The sequence below is a fragment of the Halichoeres trimaculatus genome, unplaced genomic scaffold (genome assembly GCF_033239565.1).
Source record: "Halichoeres trimaculatus isolate MK-OKI-2021-1 unplaced genomic scaffold, fHalTri1.1 fHalTri1_scaffold_23, whole genome shotgun sequence".
Taxonomy (NCBI): domain Eukaryota; kingdom Metazoa; phylum Chordata; class Actinopteri; order Labriformes; family Labridae; genus Halichoeres; species Halichoeres trimaculatus.
In genome coordinates this window covers 13916205-13941481 of record NW_027437201.1, presented here as the reverse complement: position 1 = coordinate 13941481, position 25277 = coordinate 13916205, and the positions used below count along the sequence as shown (strand labels likewise).

General features: G+C 42.2%; 1 protein-coding gene across 1 annotated transcript in view; it reads right to left on the bottom strand.

Moving 5' to 3' along the window:
• Positions 1–25277, bottom strand: part of jmjd1cb (jumonji domain containing 1Cb) — a 108532-nt gene that overhangs the window by 10734 nt on the left and 72521 nt on the right. Inside the window, exons 3-12 of the mRNA XM_074662854.1 lie at positions 20498–20611; positions 8158–8263; positions 7910–8034; positions 7287–7430; positions 6123–6164; positions 2902–3172; positions 2044–2589; positions 1591–1963; positions 471–1425; positions 163–360 (exon numbers count right to left, since the gene is read on the bottom strand). Coding sequence (XP_074518955.1) covers positions 163–360; positions 471–1425; positions 1591–1963; positions 2044–2589; positions 2902–3172; positions 6123–6164; positions 7287–7430; positions 7910–8034; positions 8158–8263; positions 20498–20611 — 2874 coding nt within the window. The remainder of the gene's footprint in view (positions 1–162; positions 361–470; positions 1426–1590; positions 1964–2043; positions 2590–2901; positions 3173–6122; positions 6165–7286; positions 7431–7909; positions 8035–8157; positions 8264–20497; positions 20612–25277) is intronic.

The window sequence follows — 25277 nt, the reverse complement described above, 5'->3', positions numbered from 1 at the left end:
AAAAAAACACACAGAGTTATTTTCATACTTTGTTCTCTCCATGTCTCATGCTTGGCAACCAACATCCAATTTCTCCTTCTCTTTGTGTCTCCTCATTCCAGTACAAATATCTCAGATCTTTGCCACCCACACACAAATTTAAGCCAGTATTTGAACACCTACCCTCCTCAGCGAGGCCTCAGAATTCACGGTAACAGGATTCTCCGGGTGGACCCACTTAGCCGTTGGGGGCAGGTTAAGTCCAGGGGGGTAAGAAGATGGTGTCCCATTGGGGTACTGCCAGAGGATGGGGTATAGACCCAGACCAGCTGCCCCACTGTGAGCCTGGGCTAGTAGAGGTGGCGGAGGGTGTCCCTGACCCTGAAAACAAAGCAGCATTTCCAGTTATAAACAATATTCCGCACTGGCCTGCATTTCACGGTCAATGTCTCATGAGGCTTTAAAATCTGTGTGTGTATCTTGAGTCAGACCTGGAGGAACTGCTGCTGGTGTGCGGCTGCAGGGTGAGGCAGCGCGAGATGACCTAAACTGCTGGGGGAGTCCAGCCGGGGGTGTCCTCCGAGGAGAGACGCTGCTGGAGGAGGCATGGCTGGAAGCACTCCAGGTGGTAACAGGTGAGGGTGAGGTAGGGCTGAGGTGTGGGGAGGGGCGAGGAGGTGTGAGGCAGCATGGGGGTGGGATGCAGGGGTGAGGCAGGGGGAGTGAGGAGACGGGGAGTGGAGGGTGTGCAGGTGGGGGTGAAGATAGGCTGCCACGTGGTTGGCAGAGGCAGAGTTCTCTGCATCTGAGCGGACCAGCGCTGGGTCCCTGTAAACAGTAAAGGTCTCATTCTTGTCGATGATCAGGGGGCTCTTGGTGCTACTGCTCGTGCTCCCAGAGTCTGACCGCACCGGCACCGGCTTGAAACCAGACCGGGGAGGTTCTACTATTTCTACTTTAGAGGACAAGCTTCCTGATGGGGGAGGAGAGGTGTCAGAATACCTCGGTATTTTATGTTTTGACACCTCTGGGGAGGTGTTAGGTTTAGGTTTGGAGATGTCCAGCAGGCCCGGGTGGGGCTTAGCCTTGAGAAGGTCAGACGGGTTTGTGTTAGGGTAGAGGTGGCATTGTGAGTTGTTGGGATGTGGCAGTTTCTGTTTTAAAGAGTCAAGCTGAGCTGGGATGGGGCTCGGGCTCATTCTGGGTTTGGACATTTCAGGGGGGAGGACTGTGTTCATCCTGAGGGGGGGCGGCTGTTGTTGTTGGCGTTTTCTCGTCTCCTCGGGCAGAGACGGGCTCTTAATGTTGGGGTGAACAGGTGGGTAGTGTTGTGGTTGTTGCGGTGTGTGCTGATGCTGCTGCTGATGAAGATGAAGAGGATGATGAGAGGGGGCAGGTTTCTCCTTCTCTACCAGAACAACATTCTCTGCTATCGATGTCACAGGCCTGAAAGGAAACAAATGGAAATCTGTTAAGTTTTTCAAATAGGCAAATAAAATGAAATTAAACTTTTTATGAGGGAAAGGAAAAGGTCACAGTTACGAATAATGTCACACATTTGATTGAAAAACAGCAAAGAAAAGAGAAAAACTTAACGCCCTCTGGTCTGACCTGATGACTTCTGAGGCAGCGTACTCAATCTTGTTGCTTAAACTCCTTGCTGCTGTCATGCCACCTCCTACAATGCTTTGCTGCTGCTGCTGCTGCTGCTGCTGCTGCTGCTGCTGCACGGCAGGCTCAGCATCTGTCCTGCGGCCTCCTTCTGACGGACAGGGCGATGGAGGGACAGGAGGCGAGGAGACCGGAGAGGGGTTGAGGGGGAGGTAAGGTGATAGGGATGTGGGCTCAGCGTTCTCGGAGGCGAGGAGTGCTGACACCGCCTCTGAACTCTCCTGGTGTACCGTGGCCTGAGCGTCATCCGTGATGTCGATCACACCGCTGCTGTGGAGATTGGACAGCGATGGCGTCTGGGATCGAGATGACCCTGAAAACAAACATTTCACAGTGAGTTCCACCAAGCTGTGTGAAGGTTTTCTGGTAGCTAACAGTTGTCTGTGTCTTTACCTTTCACAGTGTTCTTGCTGCTCTCGATAACGCTGCCTTCGGACATCAGAGGCGTCTGTTGTCGCGGAGACTGGATAATCTGTGTAACTGCGACCAACTCCTCTTCCTCTTTAGATATCAATTTGCCTGTTTCCTTCACGACACCTTTCTTGCTGTCCTCTGCTGCCTGAAGCTCTGCCCATGGGGACAGGCGACCAATCAGTGAAGGGGAATCGTTCATTTTTGGGCTCTGTTTCAGTGGCTTCTCATCTTCCTCCTTTCTGGAAACACTGCTGGGTTTTATGTCACAGCTGCGAGTCTTCAGCTCGTTCTCGGAGTTGGGCTCTGACGAAGAGGAGGAGGAAGAGGAGGAGGAGGATGAAGACGATGAGGAGGAGGAAGAGCATGAGGAGTGAGCGGTCCTCTTGTTGAGGGGGTTTTCTGAGTCGCTGCTCTCTGACAGGTCGGAGGTCAAGTCAGTCTTCAGCCTTTTCAAACCGGCCTTCTTCTCGTCTTCTTCACCCTTCCTTCGTTTGTTAATGGCCTGTTTGGCCTTCGACTTTGATTCTGCTCGGATGAAAAGTAGACACAGAAGAGTCAGTACTGCAGACTGAAACACGCGTTACACATTAATACCTGCCCTCATGACTGTTTTATCAATGGGCTCTTGTAGATCTAGAGAAACTTACCACACTTCTATTTTAAAATCAAACAGCTCCCACCCAAACAAAAAGGCTCTTTCTATGTGAGGATCCAAAAGCTACATAATGTACATTTTAATCTTTCATATTTTGCTGACGGTTCTCTTTTTTTTAAGGAATTAGGATGTAAAATAATCTAAAACATGTGCATCGTTCTGATCCCAGCCCTCGTCCTCACCTCTCCCTGTGGTCTCCTCTTTCCTGTCCTTGTCCTCCTCGGGAACACTGCTATCTGATCCTTTCCTCCTGGAGGAGCGAGAGCTGCGCTGTTCTCTCTGCTCCCGCCCACTGCCACTGGGGGAGTTGTGTGATTGGCTGGCAGTCTGCTGGCTTTGCTGTGATTGGCTCTGCTGTTGGGAGGCCAGGGTCCCCTGGGAGCCTTTTGGGTTGGGGCCTGATGATGTCATTATTGGGCGGGGACTGTTGGCTTGGGCTCGTGTGTAATGACTCTGTAGGAATAAATAAAGTCAAACTTTAGCTTACAAACAGAAAATCCTACGAGTGTTTAGACTCTACATGAGGCTGTCAGATCATTGTGCTTGAAGTGATGCAGTCTCATCCAACAGTTCAATACTGAGAGGAAAGCACGGAGACAAACCCTCAGGGGAGCTGGATTAGACTGCATCAGATAAGGTTCTCAGGCATAAATATAATGATACATACACTCAGGGCATTTTAATGTACAGTTTAATGCACAGTACAATGTTTTTCACCCTTTAAATCTTAAGACTTGGTGTTAATAAATTAACTTTTCTTAAATTCTACATGCACAAAACAACCAACAAAAGCTCGTTGAATACAAACATAATCAGGATGTTAACAACAACAGTCAAATGTTGGGGTGGGTGTTTTTAAACTCTGACTTTGCCTCTGCACATTGGAGTTGAAACAGAAACGTGACTCTGATGTACAAGTGCTCATTTTAAAGGTTTTGTCCCATAATTTTAGGGATAACCAAGGTAACTCTATCACCAGTTTCTTGACTGAGTCAGCTAACATGAAGCCAGCTGAGGGCCAGACACCAGACAGACACCAAACTGGCTGGAGGATGAAGCTTTGACAGGGAAGAGTCTGCAGACACCAGGAAGGGACGAAGCTTTCCACTAAATATTTCAGATTCTTTTTACCCCCTAAAATTTGGAATGTGGATGTTAACAGGAATTAAACCCCTGACTCATTGCTTTTAAGGTCAAATCCAATGTGCAGCTATGACAAGACAACACACCAACACTCTGAATGCATGTGTTGCATTCTACTTCACTTAACATGTTCATCTTAAAGAGTTCCCATGGCATGTTGTACTGCAGGTGTGAACACAATCTAACGTAATCTCTTCATGCATGGTGCAAGGGACATTCATCAGATCCATTCATGTAGCCATATTGGTGGTGGTTGTTCCTTTCTTTGGTAATCTGATAAATAAACTGTTGGACTGGCCAACTTACTCTACTGTACATTAAAAACCAAAAGTAACAGGTCTTTTGCTGAGGAATAGCCTGCGAGAGGTGATCAGACTTTCAGATGCAGTCCCTGATTTTTTCCAAAAGCTTTTATTTGATTTTATTTTTAAGGTTTTGCTTCTGATAGCATGTGCATGTTTTCGTTTAAAACAAAACATTATTATTTTCATATTTCTCCTTCTGTGAGTTTTATCCTTTCGTACAGAGAAGCTGAAATGAACAGTAGTTTTCTGTTTGTTGGATGCCTCTGAAGGAACTCGCTAAGCTTTAAGTCCAATTTGTATTTTCACGAAACAGCAACTCTCACATAATCCTTTCCCAGCGCTCCAGTCTGATGTGTGGGCAGGAGCTGAGGGAGGCTGAGAGCGAGTAGCTGTGGAGGAGCTGCTGTGTATCAATGAAACAAACGCAGGCTTTGCAGGTGGATTTCAAAGACAAAGGGGGCAGGCATGATGATGTAGTCCATTGTGTACTTAGGTTGTCATTTGTGATTTCTAAATCAGGTCAGAAACACCAGCCTGAGCCACTTAAAGCAGAAATCAAATCATCTCAGTGTGAGCAGTTCATCATCACTCCTGCTATAAATATTCAGGCAGGTCAAGTAGAAGTCACCACCAACACAAGGTGTGTGGTTTATTTTATGAAGCTGCTGACCTTGTGAGAGACAAATTATGTGATGTTTCACAAGTTCCGTCTGTCTCTGCTGAGACGTGCAGAATGACGTGCTCAGAGTTATTATGGAGCCTCTACAGCATCATGCTCATACAAGGTCGACGTGCCACTCTGCTTAATTGCTGTACTGTGTTCCTGACCCTGTCTGGGACACACCAGTCTTTTTCAAACATGATCAACAATTCTGTGAACCACCTTGTGGGGTGGCCCTGTTAAATGAGAAAACTGTGGCTTTGGCTGCTCTCCAAATGGATATAGCAGCGGGGTAAACAGAAAATTGTGGGCGCCTGGACAGTTAAATGTCATGGGCGGTTCCAAAAAGCCCAGACAGTCTGTGACAGTGAGATTAGCTCATCAGTGAGGGCTGCTGGAGGAGAACTCTCACTCTTTGTAATCAAACTTTACACACTGAGCCTGATCTTACACTCCAAAGGGATTTGACCATATGGTGTTCACACTGGCACTCTGACTGTGACCTACAGCAGACAGCAGAGAGCAGAACGGTTCTTTAAAGGACAAACTCACTTCATTTAAGAGCCTCAACAGCAGCTCCACAGTGAACTGATGACCTCTGTTCACTTCAGCCCCTCCCAGCTGGAGGTGCTGGTGTGGTCTGTGTGCTCGTGACTCTTACTGTGATGAGGCATTTTCTAAACTGTGAACACTTCTGTACCACTAGCTGTGCTGCAGTTGGAAAAGAAACCACTAGATGGCAGTGCAGGCAGGATTTCTGGCCTGGATAGACCTTTAATAAATATATTTTTGTCATTCCAACATTTTATTTCCTGGTTTGAGAAAAAACTACTTTTATGTACCTGCTGTTCTTACTGTTTATAGGGCTTGGATTTTATTTGGTGGTCCTCAGAATATTTCTTTCAAGCGGTGCAAAAGTTTCTAACTGATCCAAATATTTGTCTTTTTATGTTCACTTAAGAGAAAAGTTATGTGGATTGTAAAAGAAAAACTGGAGAGAGCTTGAAATACTTCACAGTTTTATTTTGTGAAACCTCAAGTTTTTTCATTATCAAAGTGTCCTAAAAGATCGATCTTTTACAGAAGCCCAGATCATTCCTTTCGTTTTACACTGTTCTTTATTCTGTTTTTTTTTCTACCTTTGCAGCTTTTTCATACTGCCTCTTGAAATAAACCAGTCAGTCAGCTATGACTCTATCAAAATAAATTTCTTTTGTAGAGTATATTTTGTGGAAAGTGTAGTGATGAAGAGTAGAGGGATGTGGTGGTGAGTGTGTGGAAGGTTTTGGGGTACCTGAGTGTTTCCAGTGGTCCCGCCAGGTCTCCCTCCCGCCATCTTTAACGTGTCAAAAAACAACAAGAAAAAAAATCAAGAGAAAAATAAAACTCAGGACAAGGAGAGATTCTTTCATCAACTTGGGGACCACAAAAAAACTGCTTGAGTGTTGAGGTACTGGTTCACCAGTGAGCTTATTTCATGTGTGCTTCATGAAAGGAGCTGGCTGGTAAGCACTTTAACACTGAGCTGTGTCTGTGTGTGATAAAACTAAACAAATAGCACATAGGAACTATTTTACCTTTCAGACATTGTCATTAGTTAACAGAGAGCAAGCAGACAAATGAGACAGCAGACATGGGTCAAACAGTCAGGAGACAGAACTCATGGTTAAGACATCTATTGTGGGACTGGGACTTTGTGCTGACCATGTCTCCAAAAACAGATTGATCATAAAACACAATGCAAAAAATGCAGATCAAACTGAAAAGGGGCACAACACAAAGCACAGAAACAGAAACACAGCAACAGTGGCCTGACATCTGCCAACATTTATAGACCGATCAATAACCGTTTCAATCAGACATGTCACTATAAAGTTGTTCAGTGCATCAGTCGTTTTGCCAACACCTAATTTTAACTGAACCAAATAATGCTGCTTTATTGCTGATTTTAACAGCATGCTGGTCACTGTTAAAGCTGCTGCCTAAATGGGGGTAAATCATTTGTACTAGTAAAGATCCTTGGCTTGCAGAGTAAGGAGCTCAAAGACATCAAGTGTTCTTAGTAAAGAGATGTAATCAAATGCTGCAGTCCAGCTATTTTCATTAACTTAGCTGCTAACTACTTTTTTAATAATGCCACGCTCCGTCTCACTCTGTTGTCTTCTTCATTGAAGCACTTCTCCTCTGCCGAGTGTCCTTCTCACCTAGCTTCAAACTCATTCCTCACATTATATTCTGAGTTTCTATCACATTTTCAATCATGGCCTTTGCTGTATTTCAGCTTGTCATCCTATGAGTTTGATAGAAAGACATCGCAGGCACCGTTTGTTACCAGTGTTCCGATTTTTGTACTTCTAAGGGCTAAAATAGTCTCATAAGTGAAAGTTTCTGTAGCTGACTTTAAGGAGTGTTGTAAACCTCTGCATCTGCACATGTGCTGTTTTGGATGTGTACTCACGTGGGCAGTGTTGTTGTTTTGACTGGATCGCGACCTCCGTCTGGAAGTGATGCCAATGTTTTCTCCTTTTAACAGGGAGTGGACCACATCATCAAGAAAGGTCATCTGGATCATAGATGGATCTACGTTCTGAGGCTCTAGCACCTGTAAAAAAAAAACAGATTAACTTGAAAACCATAGACTTATAAGAAAATTTGATTCCAATCTGCATGACATTTGAAAAAAACTTATCAGCAAAGCTCGGACAGAATCAATGACAGCATCAGACCTAATCTTTTCCCAAAATTTGGCTGATAACGCCTTTCATATTTCTGTTTTATCTGCCCATTTCAAGCTAAACCTGAGGAGTATTTTAGTGAGCAAGTGGGTACGTCAGGCAGCTGAGCAAAGAAAAGAAGATGTGGTATCATTGACGCAGCCAGATTCAGGGAGTGATGTTTGGACCTGAAGGTTTTCTTTTTTTTTGTCTGAGCTTAAATCCATCTGCAGGCAAGCTCAGCTACCTCTCAGTGGTCAGAGTACAGATTGTATCTCCCCTCTAATTCTCTTCTTCTGCATAGACTGCTTCATTTTACACCTTCATACAAACTTAACATGCACATCGAGTGTGTGTGTGTGTGTACCTGGTCATTCATAACGACCATGTTTCGACTGAAGAGGTCGTGGTGTGTAATGATTCCAGTGAACCACTGGGTGGCTGAGTCTTGTCTGTACACTCGCACGCGGTAGCCATTCAAAGAATAGGGACCTAAAAGAGACAGAGGACAGATAATCGGTCAGTTAAGGAGTTTTTGACACGTCCCTGCATGTTTCTTGTCTTGTAGTGATCGATTAATGGGTCCAGGAGAGAGGAACGAAAGAAAAAGCTTACCTTGCATAAAAATTTCCTGCACCTTCTGGTCTTTCAGCCAGTTCTTCACCTCTTCGTGGAGCTGATGGTTCTCTCTCAGAAGTGGATTCTGACTGTCCACCTCATCCTGGAAGAGACACAATGATATCACTGTCAAGCTCACCCTCATGGAAACACATTCCGACTTATTCTTGGTACTATTTCTCAAGAGGAGCCTTGTTAGAGAAGAAAACGATCCTGTGAGCTGCAATGTTAGGTTGTGGTTTTTAATACAGGAAGAGTTTTGTGTTTGTTATGCAATAATAAATATCTAACAGGGTCGACAGGATAATAAGAAAACAGAAATATAACAAATATGAGCGGAAAGAGAAAGAAATCAGGTTAGTCTTGTATAAGGCTTTGTGAAAAAACAGGTCTTTACAATTTGACTTACAACTTTCTTCAGTATGACACTCACAACTTGCAACATGAGCAGCCCTGATATAAAAATGTGTGTGTGTGGGTGCGAGCTGTTAGTTTCAAGAGTGAAATAACCAACACCTATATATAGAGTGGTTGTATCAGAAGATCACGCAGTGCTTTTCTCTCTCTTGTGATGTTTCCCTTTACTTCTGTGTGGACAGACTTGCAACACAGATTTCAATAAGACCAGTCTGATCTGTTGTCAAGCGCAGTCTCCTCTTGATGAGTTGTGGCTTTAAAGGAGGAGGGTTAGGGGAGTGTTCAAGGCCCTGCTCAGGATTACTACAGAGCTGCTTCTTAGGAAACTGAAGCAGTGCAATGTAAGCAATTCTGCTTTTGAATTCTTGCCAGAATTATCCTGTGATCAAGATATTTGCTGAGAGTTTATGGGGAGTGTAAGAAGTTGAAAAGTCAAAATAGTTATACAACAGTGATGCAGGAAGTATACACCATAACCCAGTAAAATGAGCTGCTCTGTTGTGGGATAATTTAAGACTTAGTCTGAAAGACTTCCAAACACAGGAGCAGTGTTCTTGAAGGAACAGCAGGCTCTCTGTTGTGAAACTGGGACCAATCGACTGTGAGCTACAAACATATCAACGCAGAGAAATAGTAGCTGTCATTCATTTCTCTGTTTTGAATATGAATGGGGCAGATAAACTGTCAATTTCTGTAACCACATGTTAATTTCAGAGATGAGAGTTAAACTACAAGAGGTGAAGAAAGGCATCAAGATGAAGTAGAAAGATGAGAGGCAGTGGAGTGTAGGGTTAGACAATTAATTGGATTTTAATCGTGATTTCAATTTTGCCATCAGACGATCATAAAAACAATATAATCGAAGAAAAACAATTAATATGCCACACAGTGTAGATGTATGCAAGTTCCCGAGCTTCATAGCTTTTCTGTGTTCCATGTGCAGCCACAGCGAGTGTGTGTCTTATGTGTATCAATAATACTGTATGCGCCACTTGCTGGTTCTTTAAAGTTGTGTTTAAATCAGTACTGAAGTTTTTGAATAAATGAATAATTGTGTATATTAATTGTGATTTCAATATCACTTAAAATAATCAGGATTCTTATTTTTACCATAATTGCCCAGTCCTAGTGGAGTGTGTTTGTTTGTGTGTGTGGTTTAATAGAGGTTGTTTGGCTCAGTCCTCAAGGTGATGCAGCTCACGTGAATTATGGCTGGACAGAAAATAGTTTCTTCACTCCGTCAGGATGAAATAGAGAGCCCAACAACTCCTCTGCTTGTAGCGATGTTTGTCTGGTTTTATGTGTTTCTAAGGTCATTTTATTCTCTAACAACCATCAGCAGAAAGGACACACATTTCAACATTAGCATAACAACACCGCAACGATCAAGGTCAGAAGTCTGTCTGCGTTCATTCACTACATGACAGGCAACAAGAGAAGCTGTTGTTGACAAAAATAAACTTCTTTGTGCTTAGGGGAAGTGAAAACTGGCAGTTCCTGACACGCAGAGGAAGCAAGTGGTGAGCTTGGCTACTCAAGGAGCAATAAATGGTAAGTATCTGTAGTTTGCATCATGCATTTGCTCCTGGACCTCTGGAAGCGACAAGCATGAAAGAACACGACAAATATAAAGAAAAGATCCCCTTGAGGTCATGGAGTTTTTTTTTTTCTCCTGAAACACTGAAGCCTGGGCAGTTTATATTTGACAGACACAAAGTTCCTACTGATACATCATTAAAATACAATACAATGTATGTGAAATACAAGAAGTAAAGATTAAATTTGATGCAACACAGCCCTTTTCTTTGCAACAATTTTAAAGGTGTAATACTCCCTGTGAATGTTAAGTCATATACTGGCATGTCACACTAGTAGAATATTCAGCAGTGGCTGAAAAAGATGTTAAATTTTGTATCTTTTCTGCAGATCCCGAACGTAAAACACTCCAGATTTCATGCACCTGACTCCAAATGCAGGGCAGCAGGAGTCAAACAGAGACAGAGACGTTTGGAGCAAACCTCGTCAGCTTTAATGTTACACTTTCGTTCCACATCTCTGCATCAACCCCGTTCAACTCAAACATCTTCATATGCATGATCTGAAACATGTAAAGGCCGAAGCACTTCACAGAAGATTAACCTGTACAGTTTTCAAAGAGGAAAGCTCATGCATCATATATCACACACGCTCAGCAGCTCACCGTGATCGCGACACAATACAGTTCTGTCTTTCTGCTTGCTCCCTCCTTCTCTCCTTCTCTTCCTGCTGCAGTGTTCTACTTTCTGAGCCCTAAATTAAACCAGCGTACACACTAAAAATAGCACGCTGGAATGCAGTACTACAGAGGTCAGCCGTATACTTTTTCAATCTGTCTGTCTGATGAAGTCTTTTGCCCCTCCAACACTCAGCAAAGATTCTGAAACAGTTGCAAAACCACAATTTATCCAGGACACGCAGTAATGAAGCTGAAAACCCAAACCTCCATCCAAAACATAAAACAGATATCACAGCAGATCTAAAATTATCTAGCGTTGACGTTCTCAGAATTACACACTCATTACAGCAAAGTCATTTGAGATCATTGTGGTTTATAATGGTTGTTTTCTGACAATTGAAAGGAAACACTTCAAAATAGTGTGTACACTAAAGTGCTACTCTTCAAAAGTCCACAGTTTCAGCCAATTCAAGGTAATAAAAACTGAATTATAGTGGCAGAGAAAAAGGTAGAAGCAGCATGGCTTGTTTACAGAAAGATTAATAAAAGTGGGTTAAGATATCAAAGAGTAATCCATGATCTGACACTACTCAGACACTAAGCTGATTTTTGAGGATTCGTTTTGTTCGAAAAGCTCTTTTTGAGTTAATCAGAGCTCTCCCCTCAACCTACAGCGTGTGTCGGATAGAAACAGGGTGCCGGATGTCAGCTCAGAGCTTCAACTGCTAGTCAGCATGAGACAGTCAACATTAATACTGCTTCAAAATGATGTTTGTTTGGGAACCCTCTACAGTGTTTTAACAACTCTATGAGTTTGGGTGAAGTTATTTGTGGAGGAGAGAGTGGATAGAAGAATGTTCATTGGCAACACACTGCTTTCTCATTTACATGCATGATAAGATCAGATGAAGCTCGCTTAAGCTGTATCTGGTCAAAAAAGTCAGTCTTTGCCGAGTCATGGGAGTTACAACCAGCTTAGTTTATGCCCAGTTACAAAACTAGAGAAAGAAAAAGAACTACCACAAAGCAGTTTCCGTAAAAAACCATTGGGTGCCAACATTAGACCACAAACCCTTTGTGTTTTTAAGCACATCTCTTACTTAGCCACATCATTTAAACAGACAAAGAAAGCAGCCCATGGATGTCATTCCAGCTCACCAACATCCTGCACATATGCACCTCATCTAGCTCAGTGTCTACATTCAGCAATGTGCTTTTTAAAACTCCTGTAAGGAACTTTCAGTGAGTGTAAGTTTTTGATCTTTAACTAAAAAACCCACTCCACCTTTTTTAAGAGTCAAATTCAATATTTATTTTGAGTCTTGGTTACAGAAAATGTCATTTCAGTCTGATTCCAAACCCACTGAAGACCCCTCCTTTGTGCGGCACAAATGAGCCAAAGCTGTAGCTCAGCAAACTTTCATCAACAACAACATGTCAGGAACTTTACCACAGCCTTGAAAAGCATTCACTCTCCTGCTTTTTAGTGTTTGTCTCATCAAAGACACAAAAATCACATGTGTGTGTGTATGTGAGTGTGCTGCTGTTTGGATAAAATACACAAAGATAGACCATGTAACCAAGGAAACATGGTCACTGAGACCGCTGATTGGTCTATTTTCATCCGACTGGAGAAAAACAGAGTTTGAGCGCAGAGCGAGGTGACTGCTGTAATAAGGTGTAAAGCGGTGATGACGGAGGTGTTGTGTAAGGCTTTGAGCTGCAGACATCTCCCGCCTGTGATGATGAATTTAAAGCTCGGTGTGAAACCAATCTGTGCTGCAGACATTTTTAGTCCAGAGAATAAAGAGAAGCCTTTCTATAGTAAATGGGATTTCTAGTGTGCTTTACAAAAGTGCTACAGATACTTCAATATCTCCTGATTAAAAGACATGATGGATAACAGCTCCTGTTATTGTCCTCGGTCTATTTCTATGACTCATACCTCCTTAAAGCTCTGCTGCGAATATAACAAAAGGCCGAGGCAGACGCACACCCGTGTGAAACGAGGACATCTTGTGCAGATAATTAGTAACGTAACAAATATGAAACACACACACACCACAAACACACATATAGGGAGACAAAGACAGATGGCTTGTTAAACACTTCAAACACCCCTCCTGTCAGGGACGATGCTTGTTGCCATGGAGATGTTAAGGCTGAGGCAGGAGGAGAGTTTCTGATGTTGTTTTTCTTTTAGCACCGATCGCTGCTCAGGGACTGAGATGACTTGTTGGAAATGTGTGAGCACGTCGTGTGTGATTACTGAGTACAGAAGACACACTGTAGCCGTGGGCTGCTGTCCATTTCTGAGTGTGTGGACATCACACTATGTCCAAAGTTAATTTTAGCAGAGGGGCACAGATTTCTAGGAAACACTCGGGCACTCAGCCAAATACATGCTCGATCAGATGCTGCCCAGCCATTGTATCCAACTCAAAGCTGTTTGTATATTCACAAGTGTGCTTTACTCTACAGCTTTGACACAACAGGCACAGCTTCACCGAGATATGTGAGTATTTTTGTAAGCTAAAAGGGTAAAAACAATGAAAACTAGACAAGCACTCAGAGAGCGAAGACCTCCACCAAGTATGTTGTAATTGTCACTCAACATTTTACTCCTACTTTAATGTTATACTCCATTCCAGCAGACTGTCTGCTACAATTTGGTGTTAGCTGCAGGTTTGTACGATAATTTGTTTCCTGGCAGTGTTGAAATTTATGATGGCCCAGTACATATTTCATGTTATGGATCTTAGTATCCAGAATAATGCCATTTATCATGGATTTATATACAAATATGTTGAAAACAGCCCTATCTCACATTGATAAAGAATCCTTTATAAAAATCCAGGATCCAAACAGTGATCCATCTTTATCCCATTTTGAACATTTCCTGAAATTTCATCAAGATCCTCTCGGTACTTTTTGAGTAATGTTGTTTACAGACAAACAAACAGACAAACTCTCCTAAAAACACAATCTCCTTGGTGGTGGTAACAATGTCTTCAAAAACCGGACACAGCAGCAGAGGAAATGACAGAAAAATAAGAGACGTTCAAATATTAACATCATCATCTATAAAAGGAGCTGACAGGCTGCACTGCATCTAACAATCATTATCAGAGCTGATTGACTAGTTTCTTGACTTATCGGTTTGTTATTCTTTCTATAAAATGTCAGAAGATAGTGAAAAAGGCTGAATATTGAGTCTGAAAGGACAAGCTGTCATTAACAGTCTCCTTTTGTCCACAAGACTTTTAATTATTCAATCGGTGCGACGCTGAATTATGACAAACATCATCTCAAGACACTTCACAAAGACATTGACAGGTCTGATGTTATATTATTAAAGATAGAGTGGGATCTCATCTTAACCCACCATGAGTATGTTATCGTTTTCTTCATAAAGTAAGAGAGAAACAAGGAAATATCAACATGTAAGAAGATGAAATTCCAATTTTTCTCCCTGGAGATGCTAACAAATACAACTCTATGACAAGACTTCAGTCCAACACCAACATCACAGATGATTCCACTGATGAAAACCTGACTTACCGATGGGGAGGTGCAAAATAGACGTTAATAGATCACGAGTTAGAATAACTTCTCAGTGATAATGCACAAAACATTTAAATCCAGCCGCACTCTGTCAGACACACACGACTGAAAATGTTAAAACTGACAATACCTGACAACTCCTGCAGGAACAAGTGACAGCCTGAGATCACGTGTAAGACTATCCCTCCAGATCCAGCATCAGTGTGAACTGACACCACAGGTGTCTGACTGAGCATGTGTTGGCTGGATGTGTCAGCACATGACATGCTGTCATAGTAACGTGACACTGGGATGAATATATAGCTATGTGACAGCAAGGGGGTGAGGGGTGGCGGGCAGAGAGTGGGACTGGGGTAAAGAGAGAAGGAGAGCAATGGCAAGCATGACTAAGAGAGAGAAAGCTTTGTGTTGGGAGCACTGCAGGGCATTAAGCCATAAAGTTTCACTGAGCGAGGACTGTCAGCTGAACAGCATTAAAAGAGTGTGTGTCTGTGTGTGTCTGTGTGTGTTTGTGGCAGCTGCTGCCCCAGACTCCTCCCACTGTTGGCTCATGCTGCTCTCAGAAATCCCCTCTTCATACACACACATTACTGCTCTGCAGCTACGACTGAGGACAAAGTCAAACCTCTGGGACTGAGTGTGAGTGTACGACATACGTTGAATATAAGTTGAACCATAGCACCAGATTCAGCTGGTAAATGCTGTTCACATTCTCTAAGGCTGTGCAGCTTGAAAGTTTACAGACAAGGCTAGATAAGGGTTAGGGTTTGGTTTAAAACACAGTGTGTTTATCTGAACCCATCTTGTTTTGCTTTTGCTAAATCATTTCTGAAGACTTATCCAGCTCTTGGTGTGGTTTGGGCTGATTACATAACCCTTCTTGCCACATAAACCCAGCTGGAGGAGCAATATGACCGGTCAAAGAGGTCTGCTTGGATTTACTGAAGGCAAAAAAATACTTGTGTGCCAGCAACAAATATCTAAATTTAATTATGCTTCGAAAAAAAGCTCGCTTTTGGAAACACCAAAAGCGAGGGGTGTGAGTAAGTTTATAACATGCTTTTTAAAACAATAGACCTGAGTCAGCTGAAAGGATCGGTCTGATACGGACCTAACACTGAGGAAACTGCACCATTCTGTCACTAAGCTCTGAGTGTGTGAGCAGTTTGGTCAAACTCTTGAGTCAGCACTAACAGTTTTATTCTCCACCTCCTGTCCCTCAGCCTCTACACACTACAACTTTCTAGCAACACACACACACACACACACACACACACACACACATGCACACACACACTTGAGCAGCAGGCTGGGTTGGCCCACTGAACAGTGACTTCATTGTACAGTTTATGCCAAACAGATTGTAGCCCCCTCCCCCTCCCTCCTTCTCCCTTTCCCTCCCTCGCCCGCCCTCCTCTTCCTCCCTCCGGTCTTCCTGTCCAACTGGAAAAACAGAGAGGGGAGTGGCCACAGCTTCACTGCTCTGTGTGTGTGAGTGTGTGTGTGTGAGAGAGAGTTGGACTGTTTTTATGGCTCTGAGGGGTTCAAAGGTCTACAGAAGAATAGGCAGCTCTATGTGGGCACGACTGATTTAAAATGGAGGAATCTGTGTGTGGATGTGTGTGTACTCCTCAGCAGTGAGTAGTGCCAAGTCGAGAGTAAGTCTCCCACTTTCCGACACTTCAGAGGGCGGCAGTGCTGCTTATGTGGGGGACTGGGAAAGTGGAGTGTAGTGTGTAGTGTGTAGTGTGTGTGTGCGGTCTGACAACAAGTAGTGATTGTGTGTGTGTGTTTGTTATTTTGAGCATGAGCTGAACTTTGAAAGAATGAAACCATGACACAACCAGCTGTGTGGTCTGTGATTGGCATGTGATCAAGCACATCAGGGAGGTTTAGGTTTGTCTATCGGGGTGGAGGTGGTCAGACAAACAGGACAGAAAGGAAAAATGATGCTATGTGTGTGCACAGCATGATGACATGTGCAATGCTTCCAAATGATCATCAGTTTAAAGCATCCTCACTTCATTTTGTCATGGGTTTCTGTGGCTATGCATAGGGATGGTTACCTTTCACATTTGAAACGATACGGTACCGATGCCCGGGACCTGGCAATCGGTACCGGTATTTGTTTGAATTTGTTCAATATAAAGATATAAAAAGTTTTCAGCTTAGCTTATTCTTCATTGTTTAACCTTTCAATGCTGTGTTCATGTCCACCATGGAAAATCGCCTACTCTCCCACTCCCTCACAGTCACAAGGATGCATTTAGGTACCCAAACATGGTACCTTTTGGTTTTACGTGAATCGGTACCGGGTACTTTTGGCATAATTTGGTCGGTACCAATAAAAGTACCTAATTCGGTACCCATCCCTAGCTATGCATCACTTATTTGAACAAGAAAAGCACCACTCAGATAGCACAGACCTCTGTCAAGCATATTGTGATTGTCATGCAAAACTTTAGTCCTACTTTAATGTTATACTCCCTTTCAGCAGACTGTCTGCTACAATTTGGTGTTAGATGCAGGTTTGTACGATAATTTGTTATCTAACAGTGTTGAAAATTATGATGACCCAGTACATATTTCATATTCTGGATCTTAGTATCCAGAATATTGACAGGATCTGGATGGTTCTTTCACATCTGTCAGAAATTATGGTGAACTTGTCTTGTATTGTTTTGCAAAGCAATCATGGAGTTATATAAACATGTGAAAACGGCCCAATCTCACAATGATAAAGAATCCTTTAAAAAATCCTGGGTCCAGACGGTGATCCAGATCACCCACAAAACTTAATCACTTCTTTCTTATCCCATTTTGAACATTTCCTGAAAATTTCATCAAGATCTGTTCATTACTTTTTGAGTTATGTTGTTCACAGACAAACAAACAGACAAACTCTCCCAAAGATATAACCTCCCTGGTGAAGGTAATAATCACTTAGAAAGCATGATGAAATTCAAGTGCCCACCCTCACTCCAATCCTGTTCAGTGTTTCTGTGATCCATCAATCAAACCCACTGCTACACATTTCTCCCGCAGAGCAGGCAGTAAAAAACCCAGCCATGGAGATCCCCCAAAAATCCTTTTGTGTGAAGTAAATGTGTCTGCCACACAGCAGCTGTATGGTTCCAAATAGTATTAAAGTGGTGATGTGTGTTTGCACAACTCTGCTAAATGGAATGTTTCCATTTGGTTTCAGTGTGCCATGGACTGCAAGTTCTCCTGCTCTGTGTCTGAGAGGCTGTTACATAATGAGCCGTGTTTATCTTTACAAGTTTATCTGAGGGCTGTTCAGGGAGACATTCTTAGTTTCAAAGAGTCTGAACGCAGTCGGCTCTCACACAAACACTGTTGGCTGCAACCTGTGGGAACTTAGAGAGAAAATGGTTGCAGACAAATATCCCAAATCGCTTGCAAAGAGCAAAGCGAGGTTGAAGAATTTATGGACTAACTTTGTTATTTTTTAACTTTTACATCAATAGTTCTCCTCAGGAGTTTTTTAAGAAACTGATGCCAGTGTGTAATCAGTCAGGTCTGTTAACTCAGGGCCCTGAGAGATCCACTGAATGTGTGTACTGGATGTCCTCACTTAAACCTGGAAAAGTAACACCCAATGGCAACTCCAAGTGTGTGTGTGAGTGTGTGTGTCTGCAGCAGGAGTCTAGGTCATGGCAGACTCCATGGAGGACAAATAAAGTCGGCAGGCTGTCACTGACACAGATATCAGGTGTGTGTGTGTGTGTGAAAATGTGTGTGTGTGTTTGCTGTGATAAATAGGACAGGACACTGGGGATCATGCCGGCAGTATCCTGAAACAGACCAGGCTATTAAACCACAATGAGACACACAAAACTTCAGAGCTTTTGGCCGGATATATGTCTGTTTACTCTAAGTAAGAGTGTTAACATTTGTCTTAGGCGACATATACATAATGTCAGTGCTGTTATTGCCAATAGGGACAATATCAAGACAGAGAATCTGCAAGAATCAGTGCAAATCAGCAAAAGAAGGAGGCATAAATATGGAAAACATAATGCCCTATGACAGTCAAAGTGCATCATTGATTTGTTTCAGTGTGATACAACAAAACTCAATTGCAGAAACGTGAACCAACTCTCACTGCCAGCAAAGTAAGAGGTGTCACAACATCTAACTATTCTCTCGTCACTTCTTGCTGCAAAAACATCAGGAGACTTTAAAACCGCAGTCCACAAACCAACACGTGACGTCAAGCTGGCTGTGGCCTCTTCTTATTTACAATCTAAAGTCGCGCTTCAGAGAATCTACCGAAGCAAGTGTGCGTAAAAGCTCCAAGACGAGACGATTGTGCACGTTTGAAAACAACAATGTTCGTGGCTCGTGTTTACAGAGGGTGGAACATCTGTGGTGGCTGGCTATGACTAAGCCAGAGTACTGACCACAGTGGACAGCCACAGACTCTGGAGTCATCAGAGGACAAGGCAGAAGAGGATCTGACCTGTGATTGGCTGCACCCTACATAAAAATTATAAATAGAGTAATCTCTCTTGTGGTATTGAAGCCGTCAGAAACACTAACTGATGACTGCTGGTGAGTGTGCAGCGCAGTCTTCCCATCTGGTTGACACCGAGAGGAACACAGTGTTCCAGCCAGCACAATACGCCAAGCTGTGCTCAGCTGCAGATACACACACACTCACTCAGCACACACTGCCATCAAACATTCAGCCGAACAGCAGAAGGACATATCCACACTGTGAGGCTACAGTATCCAGCGTGTCTGTGTGTCAGTCGGTGTGTAACTCGTGAGTCAGTAATGAGCAGTCGTGTGTAAAAGCACTCAGAGGACAGACTGCACATTCACGTGTTGGCTTTATATTCACATTAAACCCTGGCAGAGTCGCATCCATATGGAGCAGCCGGAATACTCTCCAGAGCCAGAAGCACCCCATGGCTGCAGGATCAAGCCTAGAACTAATTGTGAATGAGTAATTCTTCATTAGCACATGAGATCCATTTACAAGGTGAAAATCTGCCAAAAGACGACATATTCACAGTTCGCTTTGAGTCACCAGACGCCTATTATTAACTTCAGGACAACAGGTCGCTTTAATATTCATCACTCTAACTGGTCTCAGATGAAAAGCAGAGCCAAAGCACGGCCAGAAAACTCATTTCAAACAGATATTTACTCCTGCACAGTAACATCCAAGAGAAGACGGCAAAACACATGTTTCCAGCTTTATTTAATCATTAACACTACTGTGCGAGCATAACAAAGGTGCAGTGCAATATAATATCTGTGATTATTTTTCAATTAGGGTATAATAACCTGCATAATTGACAAAGTTTGTTTCTCGTCACTTCCAAAAAGCTATAACCAGACTTAAACTGGCTGCATAACCAACCACAGATATAGTGTCTGATATTCTTTTAGATTAAGGATGAGCAATGATTTTTGAATAGTCAAATAGTCATTAAAAAAAATTGAATGTGACAATCGTTTTGTCCTGTCTGTGGCAGATTGTAGTTTTATGCAGGATGCAAAAAAACAGGTCAAGTAGGACAGAAAGTTGTGCTCGAAAACCATCTGAAATGCCCAATGAGTTTCAAAATAAAACAAATCATGCCCAAATCATAGACTGTATAAAACATGGACGTGGTCTCCCCGACGTCACCCATTTGTTTCGGAAACAGAAAACGAAGCATATCGGCTATCCCAGCCATATTGGTAGTGGCAAGGGCTTTGCGTACAGCAATAGGGCACCTTTCGGTCACGTGACTTGAGCTGTGTGCGAGCTTGCGATCTTAATATCCTCTGATTGGGCGAGTTAGAAAAAAATTCACTCCCTGTACAGTGTGTGCTAAGATACAACTCAGAAGGAGTTCAAAAGTTTGACCGGAGTTGTTAAAAAGCCAGGAGGAGAAAGAGTCAAACCACACCAGCAACAAAGATCATGATCCGGTTTAATGACTATTTTCATGGATTTCTTATTAGCGATTTATCATTCAAGTTTGCTCTGAAAGCAAAAAAAAAAAAAATCTTTTTTCAATTGTCTCTGTGCATGTGTCTTACTCCTCATCCTCTCCTTGCAGATACATGGTGTTTCATTGGTGTTTTCATCATTCAGTGTGATTTTGAGAGTGTGTTCTTTACCTGGTATGGTTGGCAGGCTGAATGGTCAGACAGAAAGTCCAGCTGTCGGTCCAACAAGAATTCCACCGCTGTTACTGGAGACAACAAGCTCTTCCCCACCACTGGCTTAAACGCCTGCACACACAGAGAAAACACACACCATGGTCAGCAAACACGAACATTCAACACAATGTCATCACATCTGTACACGGCTCTGAGAAGAATCAGATCATAATACATGTTCAGGACGTGTCACACATAATGTATGCGCAGTGCTGAGAATGCAGAGAGAGATGAACGACTGTACGGATGAAATTAGAAGGAGGAAAAGCAGAAGTGGAGACATGATGAAGTGCAGAGGAGAGGGAGGAGGATGAGAAGGAGTGTAGAGAGAAGGAGAGCTCTGAGTGATGAATAAATTAATGAGTAGAGGAAGTCTGACAGTTCAAAGGCAGTGCACTGCACTTTGATGTTGTCTTTTCTCACACACACACACACACACGCTCAAAGTGTGATGTGTCTGTCAGCCTGAGGCCTGTGCTCAGCTGTTATTGCACATACATCACACACACTATGCTTCCTCTTTGCATCAGTGTGTACTAAAGTGAAAGTGCTTAAGTCACACAATCTTCACAGAGGAGAAGCTGCTTTTGAGGTTTCATTAGGAGCTCCTGACACGAGCTGTTATTCTTCATTTCAGGGCCTGATTATCAATCGGTCAACGCCAAACTGATCTACAACAGCGGGTGAGTGTGTTCACATGTGTGTGTCTCGACATGTATGAACAGCAGGGTCTGGTGCTGCTGTGATTTATGGTTACATAAGAAGGTCAGTCTGATAGAGAGATGAGCGATTAGAGGTGAGAAACATATACGCTGTGACCCCCCCCTCCAGAACATGCATGCACACCCACATGAGGCTAACACATGACACATGATGTGTGTGCACATAAAACATGATAACGTGTGTGTATGTGCATTTTTCAGTTGCTTTGTTAACACCAGACCATGTAAAAATAAGTGTAATGATAATGACAATGCCTACAGACTATATCAGGTGCCATATTGTCCCAAAAATACACATCACATGTGACTCAGTTTTTTAAGATTAATTCAGGGGATCGGACATCTCAACGTTTTTTTCAACCCAGCTTAAAAGCAAAGACTACAATGAAGGATTTAAATTCAAAAAAGGAAAAAAAAAATCCTGATAATACAATACATCAACTTTTTCTCCCACCCCTAAAATTTAAAGTTAGTTTGTATTATACTGAAGTATATGATATATGATGCCTACACAGAAGTCTGAAGACTCTGATAGCAGTCTAAGTTGAAATAACAGCAGAGCCAGCTTTCATGAATCACTATTTCTCTTGTTTTGATTGAGCGATTTAATAACCCGTCTCAGAGACTAAACCCACTGCAGACCCAACGCCTCACTGCACCTCTGATCAAAGATATCTTTGTTTTTGACTCAGAGATACTCTTAGATGTATACTTGTTGTTACTTGTCTCATCACAGGGTCAAACTACTACGCTGCCAGGGCAGATTGATGCTGCCAAATGGACTAATGTGCTCACAGATTCATGCAGAGACACGTCCTGCAAATCTGCTCCTATCAAGCAAACTGCTGTGTTTATATGAAGACGTTTTCTCCAAACTGTAATGTCAAAATAAGGTCACTTCTAGCTATGAACAACCAAAGTTGCACCACTTAGATCATCTTTGAAAAGAGCTGATATGTGATGCAACTGTTAATAGCTTCTTCTTGGATGTAGTGTGTGATCCAAACAGCCCTTTATGCTGTTTACAAGTGCTGACACATAACAGGTACTCTTAAAAACCCCTGATCATAACAGGAAAACCTGAGGTAACGCACTCAATACTAACAATGTGACATTACGCTGTCCACTCGAACACACTCCACAGTAAATGAAGGCTTGTGTAACAGTGCAGAGTGTGTGAATATCAGACGAGGTGAGAGGCTTGATTGGACCTTATCGTCATTGAATGTTTAATTCAGTGAAAGTCTGTCTATTAGAGACGATGGTGTGATCGAAGCGAAGGCTTGACGGGAGCGACTAACTGATGATGTGATATAACTGCGCCTGTCAGACTGACTTTGATCAGATAGGCACGTCTTTGTTCTGCTGTCAACAAGGAAAAATAAGCAACAGAGATGAAGATGATTAAATATGATGCTCAGTAATAACTCACAGCAAGCAGTCACAGCTTTAAAGAAGAATTTAACAACTAAATAAAGACCAACACAGTCAGCAGCAGCAATTCAAAACCTCAGAGAAGGCTCCAAAAAGAAAAGAGTACAAATAATGGCACAGCAGGATGTCCGACTTTCAGACCGGTATGACTAAAACCTATTCTCGATTCAGCCTGCTTTTTCCAGCAAAGTATCTAATCTATTACATCTAACAGATAGTTTGGGATTATTTCCAACCTTTTAAGTAAAGGTATAATCACCATATCACTGTAGAGACTGTGAGAGAGTGGAAGAGTAGGCGATTTTCCATGCTGGGCTTGAACACAGCATTGCAAGTTTATATAGTGAAGAATAAATGTGATAAATTAAAAAAATATGAGATTTTATTATAATGAAATTCATTTGTATTACCAAAAAAATGCACAAAAGTACTGAAAATTGTTACCGTTGACTATGATACTGATTGCCAGGTACCGAGCATCAGTACTGTACTGTTTCAAATATGAAAGGTACCCATCCCAGCTGCAGAGGGGATGTGATAATTGTGAAAAGAGATATCTACTTTGTCAATTGATTATGTATTTGGATGTAAAGTGAAAGGAAAGGAAAGGAAAGGAAAGGAAAGGAAAGGAAAGGAAAGGAAAGGAAAGGAAAGGAAAGGAAAGGAAAGGAAAGGAAAGGAAAGGAAAGGAAATGCACAGAGAGCCTCAGGAAAAATACAAATATTAGCTTAAGTCCTGAAATAAAAAGGAAAAGTGCATTAAAAATATGATGTTGGGAAACTGTCATTCAGATTTTCATAAGTTGCCATCTGGGTAGGATGCACAAAAGGTCATATCAGCCATGTAAGATCTGCCTAATGCTGCAAATTTTAACTTTTCACACAAACACAAAACTGTCATCATGTTTCACCATCTACTCCTAGCATTCAGTCTTCATCCATTTATTACTGATACTGTTGATGCATGCTGATGACTTCAACAGATACAAGCACCAGTTTTCATTTTGCTCAGACATGTTTATCAAAAGTATTGGACTGGGATTAAAACATCATTGACAAAAGGGTTTAAAGCAAAGAAAAGCATCACAGGGTTGGATGGTCAAAACCTGACACTCATCATTTCTGGATTGAAGATGTTAAACAGCCAGAAACATATCAGTGAAGCACTGCTCTGATTCCTCTCTCAAGTGAAGGACATGACAGTTCCTCCTTCCTCTCAAAAAAATGTCTTGCCCACACACACACTTTAACACCCACACATCCTACTCAACCACAATTGGGTCACATCTGCCACAGTGCTGCAGAAAAGCATCCTGTGACTGTGTTTTTCTAGAGCGGCATGAGGAGAAGTAAATTGACTTAATATCATGAAAATAAAATGTTAGAAGCAGCAGAGAAACAGAGAATCACAGGTTTATCTGGACAGAAGAACGCATGTTTATGCTTCAGGGCAGCAGTAACAACTATGAGAAAATGTCGTTCTCAGAAAGCAGATCAGTCTCCATAAATGCACAACACATCACTCCTTGCCCTTTGAGTGTGTGTGTGTGTGTGTGTATGTTTAATAATTGATTAGGAAAAGTGCAGCAGAATGTAAATGATGAGATGAAGAGGGGGTGATGGAGCTCATGCATCCCTAAGTAACCTAGAGAGGCTATATCACACACACATTCTCTCACACACTGAACGCAGGCATGTGTTATTTGATGAAGGTCAAAGCTAGAGAGACGGCAGAGGGACGAAGGTGAATCATAAAAACAAACTCCAGAGGAACTCAAAAGAAGAGTTTGGCTGAATGTGGGATGTGACTGAAGGTCAGAGGATGCTGTGTCCCTGCTGTTGAGTCTACCAGCTGGGTGTGGACTCCTCAGTGGGGCTGGAAGCTACAAAGCTGTCTTGTGAATATCTCATTTATCAGGAAAGCTAGGTACAAAATCCACCTCAAAGGGTTTCTGCTGAAATGATAAACCTTGATTTCTAACTCTTTTGGAATTTGTATCGGTGCTTTTGATTTTGTGCATCATTCAATTCTAAGTATAACTTTATAAAAGGCCAAAATCCTTAAATGCAGCAGGCCAACTTGAGTTAAATACAGTAGTTTTGATCAAAGAGTCATAAGAGTCATTAATTCGCAATTTTGGCTCAAACAACAACTCAAGGGTCTCAAACCGAGCCAAACCATTATTGCTAGATACAAGGTTATAATAGTTTTGGATTTGTCATTAGAGTTTAGTTTTAGTTAGTTTTGATTTTTTTTTTCCATTACAGTTTAGTTTTAATTAGTTTTAGAGAGGGCATTCTAGTTTTTATTTAGTTTTGATTTTTGCAACAAGGCTTAGTTTTAGTTTAGTTTCAGTTTAGTTTCAGTTTATTTTCAAGTCCAACATAGTGCTCACTGCTCAGTTAATGCTGATACCGAAATGTTGGCTGCTGCCTTAAACACATGAAAATAATATAAACTTAGTATAAAAAATATAAACATAAATTTTATAAAATAATGTTGACATAAATTACATAAAAATAATATTAACGGAAATTATTAAAAAAAACAATATAATATGAGCTTCAATAAAAAAATTGGA